General features: G+C 54.2%; 1 protein-coding gene and 1 long non-coding RNA gene across 3 annotated transcripts in view; one reads left to right on the top strand and one right to left on the bottom strand.

The window, feature by feature from the left end:
* Window positions 1–226: 226 nt before the first annotated feature.
* LOC111757013 (uncharacterized) lies at window positions 227–5,532 on the bottom strand. Its single transcript, XR_010045747.1, has 3 exons — window positions 2,997–5,532; window positions 2,004–2,067; window positions 227–457 (listed from the first exon to the last, which is right to left on the bottom strand). It is a non-coding gene; the product is annotated as an uncharacterized LOC111757013 (long non-coding RNA).
* A 75-nt stretch (window positions 5,533–5,607) lies between these two features.
* Window positions 5,608–7,934, top strand: part of Micall1 (MICAL like 1) — a 28,287-nt gene continuing 25,960 nt past the window's right edge. The window contains exon 1 of one of the 2 annotated variants that reach the window (XM_005003841.4): window positions 5,608–6,031. In XM_005003841.4, coding sequence (XP_005003898.2) covers window positions 5,886–6,031 — 146 coding nt within the window. In that variant the 5' untranslated portion in view covers window positions 5,608–5,885. The remainder of the gene's footprint in view (window positions 6,032–7,934) is intronic. The other variant, XM_003470481.5, reaches the window with a different exon arrangement.

The raw sequence follows: 7,934 nt of genomic DNA, 5'->3' as shown, positions 1-7,934 counted from the left end.
GTGCTTCGAATTCAAGGTCAGTCTCGGCTGCATAGTGAGACCCTGACTCCAACCAAGCAACCTATAAGCCAAAACCCAAAAACAGCAGCATAGAACACAGAACGGTGTTCACCAGGCCTGAGGACAAGGGCTGCTGTGTCACTGGTGGCCGCACGGCAATGTGTGACAGAGCTCGTGCACTGAAACATGCCTGACCTGGGGAATTGTATGTTGTGTGTATTTTACCACGATTAAAAAATACAGCTGCGGAAGCAGTGATTCTGGCTAATTTGCTAAGTGAGAAAGCCAGACAGAGATCGCAGGCGCGTGCAAGATGCCTTTTATGTGAAATGTTCAGGACAGGTGAATCCAGGCGCTGGGCGTGGATTGGTGAGTGCCAACAGCTGGCACGGCGGGAGGCACAGAGGAGATCAGCGGTGCTGGCCAAAGGATCCAGTGTTTGGGGGACACAAATGCCCTAAAATTAAAAGCAGTGAAGGTTGCATACTCTGTGAATCCGTAGCAAACAGTGGAGCTTGTTCTTTTTTTATGAACAACAAAGGCAATATGTTTTAGGCAGTGGGCTGACCGGAATGATCTTTTTGAGTCTTGCAGTCAGGAGCCACACATTTTTCAAGTCTAAAATGTTACAATATGTGAATTACATTTCAATCCAGCTGTTATTTGAAAAAGTTGTATTTGCTGGTTGTTACAAATTTGAACCATAATTGTAAAAATGGAGTTTGCCATGGCCTCCCATCTTACTGTTGAGATTAAATGCCAAATGATGGCATTTGGACCTGTATCCTTTTCTCCTGGTGTTTAAAATTCTATGTATAGCTGGGTATGGTGGCTTATGCCAGTGATCTCAGTACCCAGAAGGCTGAGGCAGGAGGATCGCCATAAATTTTTGAGGCCAGCCTGGGCTCAGAGTGTTCAAGGCCAACCTGAATTATAGCAAGATGCTGTTTTAAAAAACAAAATGAAAATTGGGCCTGGTGGTATGAGCCTGTAATCTCAGCAGTTGGGAGGCTGAGGCAAGAGGATCATTGTAGGTTTGAGACCAACCTGGGCCACAAAGTGACGTCAAGGCCAGCCTGAACTGCATAGCAAGACTCTCTCAAAAAGACCAAAAAAAAAAAAAAAAAAGCAAACTTTCTTTGCGGCAGGTACTGGGAATCAAACTCAGGACCTTGAGCTTGCTAGGCAGGCACTGTGCTGCTAATAAAATTCTCTGTATATGTATTTAGCTACATAATTTATTTCCTTCCTTCCTTGTCTTTTTGAGACAGAATCTTGCTATGCAGTTCAAGCTGGCCTTGGGCTCACTTTGTAGCCCAGGTTGGTCTCAACTTGCAACGATCTGCCTGCCTCAGCCTCCCAAGCACTGGGGATTACAGGACTGCGCCACCATGCCATTTTAGCCACATGGTTTCTATGTATATAGTACATGTATGAGTTTTACAAAAATGGAGTCCTCCTTTCCCAAAGCTTGCTAGTTGGGGCAGCGCTGGGGACGGAACCCAGCTGCTTCACACTGAGCTGCATCCCAGCCCTATTTTTAATTTTCCGACAGGGTCTTGCTCAGTCGGGTAGGCTGGGCCCACACTTATAACCCTCCTTCCTCAGCCTCCCAGAGTGCTGTGATTGCAATGTTTTCACTTCTTTTGGGGATGCATTTCTGCTTTTATTTTTTAAGAGATGTCAGTTCACTGTAGTGCCCAGAATGACCTTGACGTTCTGGGATCTGGTGATACCACCTCTGGTCTCAGCCTGCCAAGTAACTGGGACTCCGGGCCTGTGCCACCTTGCCCGGCTTCCTATGACATGCTGTCCACAGCTGTGTGGTTTTCTGTTGTCCAGCTGTGCTGAAACCTGACTGCCCAGCCCCTTATTAAGGGACACTCAGGTCGTTTCCAGGGCTTTGCAGCTCATAAACATCTGTGTGTGTGGATCTCAGGGGTCCTGGGATAGCACTGCCAGGAGCCGGAATCCTGGAAATGAGCCTGCCCCGGGATCCTTACCTTTGTTGATGGGGACGTTGAGCCTTGGGCAGGCGGCATCTTTGTCTGGGGTCTTTCAGTGACACTGTGGCAAAGAGGCACAGTCTGAGTGAATGCGCTGGCCAGGCAGCTGTGCCTAGCGCAGGAACGCATGTGTCCCCTCAAGCTCTGAGACAGAAGGCAACATGCACCTATGAACAGGTGCGCACTGAGGGGGCCATGATGACATTCAGTGTCCCCAAACCCTCTCTCTGTCCCATGCATAGGGGTTCCTGCCCCTCTAAACCTTACCTTGAGGATCTCTGTATGAAAACAGATAAGCACCCCCGTGCGGATCAGCCAGGCATCCATTCTCACCCGTAGGTGGGGAGTCCAGCAGGAGAGCGTTTGCTTAACATGAACTTGGTCCTGGGATTGAGCCCCACTGTCCCCCGTCCCCCGTCCTCCCCCAAAAGAGAAAGGATTCAAACTCGGCATGTCGTCATGATGTCTCTCACTGGCTTGCCCTCAACTGACCTTCTTGGCCTGTCATTCAACTCCAATGTCACCATCTGGGTGGCCACCCTGTCTGTCCCCGTCTCTTCCAACACCTTTTTTCCCTTGCAGTTCTCAGGAATAAACCCAGTGCTTCACACATGCTAGGCAGGTGCTCCACCAGCGAGCTGCACCTCCAGCCTCACTGAATTAATAATTAAAAAATAAAACAGAAGCCAGGTGTGTGGCACACGCCTGCAGTCCCAGCACATGGAGGCAAAGGCAGGAAGATCAACATGAGTTTGAGGCCAGCCTACAAAACAAGACCCTCAAACAAAACAAAACAAAACAAAACAAAACAAAACAGAAAAACACTGATTAAGGGCTCAAGTCACTTGGTCCTGATCCTGAAATTGTGGCAGGATTTTGAGCAACTGTACCTTGCAATCTGCCTGCGGCTGCTGACTTCACCACTCAATACGGCCCACCTCACCCTCACCCGGAGTCAGTCTACACGACATTCCCTGTCCATGACCTCACCTGAGTGCCCACAAGCCTGGGCCTGGGCCCAGCCAAGATCATTATCTCCTCTCACAGAGGAGAAAGCCAGGGTTTGCAAGGGTGAGTCGTCTGGCCTGTGGTCGGTCACACAGCTGGTTGGTGAGGTCCTCTCTTAGTACTGTGGTGAGCTGGGTTTATAAAGCCTACAAGTAAAACCCCACACAGCGCTCACGGAAGCCCGAGGGGCAGTGCTGCGGAAGCTGGGACAGGGCCAGATCTGGAGCAGCCTTCAGGGGCCTAAAGGGAGCGCCTTAGGGCAAAGTTCTTGGGATGTTTAAAACTTTGGGGGATATAAAATATATAACATTACGGGTAGGCTGGCACTGGGGATTGAACCCAGAACCTTGTGGTGAGCTATATCTCCAGCCTTTTTTTTTTTTTTTTTTGTCTTTTTGAGACAGGGACTCTCTATGCAGTTGAGGCTGGCCTTGAGCTCACTTTGTAGCCTAGGCTGGTCTCAAACTGGCAATGATGCTCCTGCCTCAGCTTCCTGAGTGCTGGAATTATAGGCATGAGCCACCATGCCCGGCTATTATTGCTTTTTTTGAGACAAGGTCTTCTTATGCAGTTCAGGCCAGCCTTGACCTTGCTTAGGTGGCCTAGGCTGGCCTTAACTCATGGCGCTCCTCCTGCCTCAGTTTCCCAAGTGCTGAGATCACAGAAGTCATTGTTGGTTTTTTGAGACTCACTCTGTAGTTCAGGCTGGCCTTGAACTCACTATGTAGCCCAGGCTGGTTTTGAATTCACAACAATCCTCCTGCCTCAGCCTCCTGAGTACAGGGATTATAGGCATGGACCACCACACCTGGGTCCCTCCTGGGTTTTAATGAGTCCTGGGTGGCCTTTATGCATGCTGGTAACAGTATCCTGAGTTTATGGCCATGATTTAATGGCAGCACCTGGCACTAATTTTCTGGAGTTGCTTTCTGTACGACACAGCAGGAGATGGCACCCTGGGGCTGGTGAAGGGCCAAGAAGGTTGACTGGGCTTTGGGAGCCTGGAAGCCCCTTCCTAGGTGGACTGAGCACCCATCCACAATCTGGTCTAAGATGGTGACCTTCTGGCTTTGCACCTGTCCAGGGGTGTGAGGCTGGCCCCTATTGGCCAGCTGGGGTCCCTAGGCCTTGGATCATAGCTATTCTGGATTGAGGATATAGATTTTCCCCAAGTCCAGCTCGTTCCTTGATGATTTAACCCCAGACTCAGGTGATGTTGGGTACAAAAGAGTTCAACCCACGTCATCACATTTACCACTATCAAGTGTACCTGCGCTTGGAGGTAGGAGGGCCAGGTACTTTCCATCTTGATTCTCTCAGTCACCGTTTTTCTGTCCTTTTCTTTTCTCTCTCTCTCTCTCTTTTTTTTTTTTTTTTTTTGTCTTTTTCCTTTTTTATCAGTACCAGGGATTGAACTCACAACCACACACTTGCAAGGCAGGCGCGCTTATGCTGCTGAGCTAAATCCCCAGCCCCCTTTTTTTTTGTACCGGAAATCAAACTCAGGACCTTGCACTTGCCAAGCAGGCACTTATGCCACTGAGCTAAATCCTCGGCCCCTTAGCTACCTTTTATAAGGCAGGAATTATCTCTATTTTCAGAAAATTGGGACACTGAAACTCAGGGAGGCACAAGATCATCCGCCAAGGAATGGGCCAGCCAGGACTGCAGCCTTGGCTGATCTGACTCCAAAACCCTTGCTCCAGATGACTTGGGAGGCAACACAGACCCATTGCAACCAGCTACTGCACTGGTCAGGGTGATCTCACCACCCTGAGCTCAGTAGGGCTGATTCATCCGCCCAGGAGTCAGGAGAGGCCCTGGGGAGGGGTCAGCGCCAGGGTCTGGAAAGGGCCAGACATTGGGGGAGGGGAGGTTTTCCAGAGCCAGATGTTAATGGGGACACAGCTCTGCTTCCAAAGGTCCTCTCAGGAGCTCAGCCCATAATCGGAGCTGAAGGGACCCACTCCCCAAATGGGTGTAGGAAGGGGACCCCGAGTTTACACAGCCCGTGAGGGGACCTGTGCAGGGCCAGCTGGCTGCGGGGCTCAGTTCCCTCACTGTCACTGCAGGGTCACCTGGACTAGTGGTGGTGGAGGGGCCAAGTCCCAGGAGGCTGTGGGGGTGGGGATGGTGGCAGGCAGTAGGTGGCTGGTGGCCGGGTGTTGTATTAGCGTGGAGGGCCAGGATAAAGGAAGGTGGTGGCTCTGGTGGCCGGGGTCTGCAGGGTTTCAGGCGGGGCGTGGGGTGGCTTGGAGAAGTCAGGGAAGGGGACTTTAGGTCCTGCGACGTGGGGAGGAGGCCGGCTCGAGAGCAGTGGGGAGGAGCCGCGCCGGGGGAGGAGAGATCGCGTGGAGCCGCGGGGTGGCGATGAGGAGGGGCTCCGTGCCCGTCGGGGGTTGTCGCAGAGTCCTCCGAGGGGGTTGGCCTTGGGGAAGGGGTGGCCCGGTACCAACCTAGAGAGGAGCCATGGGGTGCAGCCTTTTCTGGGGCGGGGATGGGGTGGGGGTGGGTCGGGGGCGGGGCCACCGCTGGGTGGGGCGCAGGCCGCCCCCTCCCGCTCCCCCGCGGCGCTGGCGGGCCCGGGCGGGACGCGGGCGGCCACAATGCGCGCAGCGGGCCGCGGTGAGTAGGCGGCGGCCGGGCCGGGCGGGCCACGCGGGCGGCGCTGCTGCTCGGGCAGGTCCGGGCGGGCGAGGAGCGGAGGCCGGGCCCGGGCCCGCCCGCTCCGAGCCGGGACACCACGCCCGCCCGCCCCGCCCCGCCGGAGGGCGCCCCGAGCCCTGAGCCGCGCGGCGCAGGGCCGCAGCCGGAAACCAGCCCCGCGCGGAGACCGGGACTCGCACCCCGAGCCGCAGCCGGAAACTCGCCATGGCCGGGCCGCGGGGCGCGCTGCTGGCCTGGTGCCGCCGCCAGTGCGAGGGCTACGGCGGCGTGGAGATCCGCGACCTGAGCAGCTCCTTCCGGGACGGCCTGGCTTTCTGCGCCATCCTGCACCGGCACCGGCCAGACCTGCTGTAAGTGCCGGGCGCGCGGGTGCGCGGGGTGCGCGGGGCGGGCGGGGCTGGGCACCGCCGCCCCTCTCAGTGACGCGGTGGCGGGCGCCGCCCCCTGGGGGGACATGACCCCGCCGAAGGCCCTAGACGCCAATCGGGTGACAGAGGCCCCTAAACCTTTCTCCTAGACCTCCGATGGGACGGGTCCCCTCCCCCACCAAGCCATCCTGGCCCCGCTCTCTGGGACCCTCAACCCGGCCGCCTGCCTAGGGGCTTTGATTTCCGCTAGGGATGCTGAGCCCCTGATTTCCTGGCCTTCTCTGAACGGGTACACTTAACTCACCTTGGGGACCCCGAGCTTCTTTCATTTGAACCTGTGGGCGTGCTGAGCCCTCCTTCTACTGGGACGCACTTTCTGTAGGAGATCAGAATATGCCACTCCAAAGTAGACTTCTTTGACAGGTTTGAGCAGATCTGAGAAACTGCAGTCCTCAAATAACTGCCCTTTTGTAAAGTAAATTGACTTCTATAAGGGAAATTACATTATTGGCTTCTTCTCCCAAGCCTGAGCCCCTGTCCTTTCTCTCTGTTACTATACAATCCTCCATCACCTGACTTCTTCAAGTCCCAGAATTTGTGAGACATTGATACTGCTGTGTATCATCAAAAACAGTTTTTCTTCCGTTCAGATTTTTATGTCACATTATTTTATAGCCCAGCCAGAACTTAGAAAGGTAGAGGGAAGACCTCCTCTCAGTCCCCATAAACCATTGAGGACTGATCTCTCTGGGGCCCCAAAATGTGAGGACGGTGAACCCTATTTCTCTCTCCAGGGCATTTGCATGGCTCTTGGCACAGAGAATTCCCTGGATTAACAATTGGTAGATGGCTAGAAGTACCCCGAGCTCCTGAGCAGCTCCCCATTAGCAATGAGACCTGCTTACTCTTTGAGCTTGCAAGGGGGGGGGGGAGAGTCAGGAGGAATGCATTGGGAGGACTTGGGGTCTGATTGGCAGCTGCCAAGGAGCCTCCAAGCTTGAAGTGACCCCTTCGTATGTGGAGCTGTCCAGTGAGGTTCTCATGGGACAATATTCTGTCCCATGTGGGGATGTGGGGCTTCTCAGCTTTGTGCTCTGAGACCTGGAGCCCACCCACCCTCCCTTCCTCCCTTCCTTCCTTCCTTCTTTCCTTCCTTCCATGAAACAGTGAGTGAAAGTGTACCTGGTGCCCATCATTTCTTTGGCTTCAGCGCTCATCTGCAAATTGGGGGTGGAAGTCCTGATCCTCCCTCTCTGGGTTCCTCCAGCCTGGCGGGCCTGGAGTCCCCTGAGTTTCAACTCCAGACCAGCTCCCCATCCAGGGCAGCACCTGGCAGGGCCCAGAGAGGATGGCCAAGGACTTGACACTGCCCTGGAGCAGGCACCATGGCTGCAGTGATGGGCTGGGCCCTGGGCAAGAAACAGATTTAGGGGAGGTGATGTAGGTGGGGTGCCACCTCCTGAGGGGCGCATGACAACTCTACCAGTGAAAGCAAGGGTGGGGGCACAGGAGGAGGGGCTTGTGATAGAGGAAAAGGGTGCCAGTGTTGCACCCCAGAGGCTCCAGGGCCTTTTGTTTTGGCTGCAGGAATGAGGCAAGGGGCAGGGAACAGGCATTAAACCAGAAGGGACTTGGATGCCTAGCTTGCCTGCTTGGTGAATCCAACTCTCTTGGCATTGAAAGGGAGGTGTGAGACCTCTGGTGAATCACTGAGCTCCTGCGGACTTCTGTAAGGCTGGAATGATAGATAATAAGGCTGACCTCACAGGATTGTGAGGTAATAATCATGCAGTTAACATTAGTTCTTCTAACTATAGTAGTGCTGTCAGGCTGGAGCTATTAGACTGTGTCTTGGTGCCTTCATTTATTCAGGAAGTATTTATAG

The sequence above is a fragment of the Cavia porcellus genome, unplaced genomic scaffold (assembly GCF_034190915.1).
Source record: "Cavia porcellus strain 051 isolate PalLab524CR breed Dunkin Hartley unplaced genomic scaffold, mCavPor4.1 scaffold_40, whole genome shotgun sequence".
Taxonomy (NCBI): Eukaryota; Metazoa; Chordata; class Mammalia; order Rodentia; family Caviidae; genus Cavia; species Cavia porcellus.
Note: the sequence above shows the minus strand (reverse complement) of the source record. Positions and strands in the feature narration are given on the sequence as shown.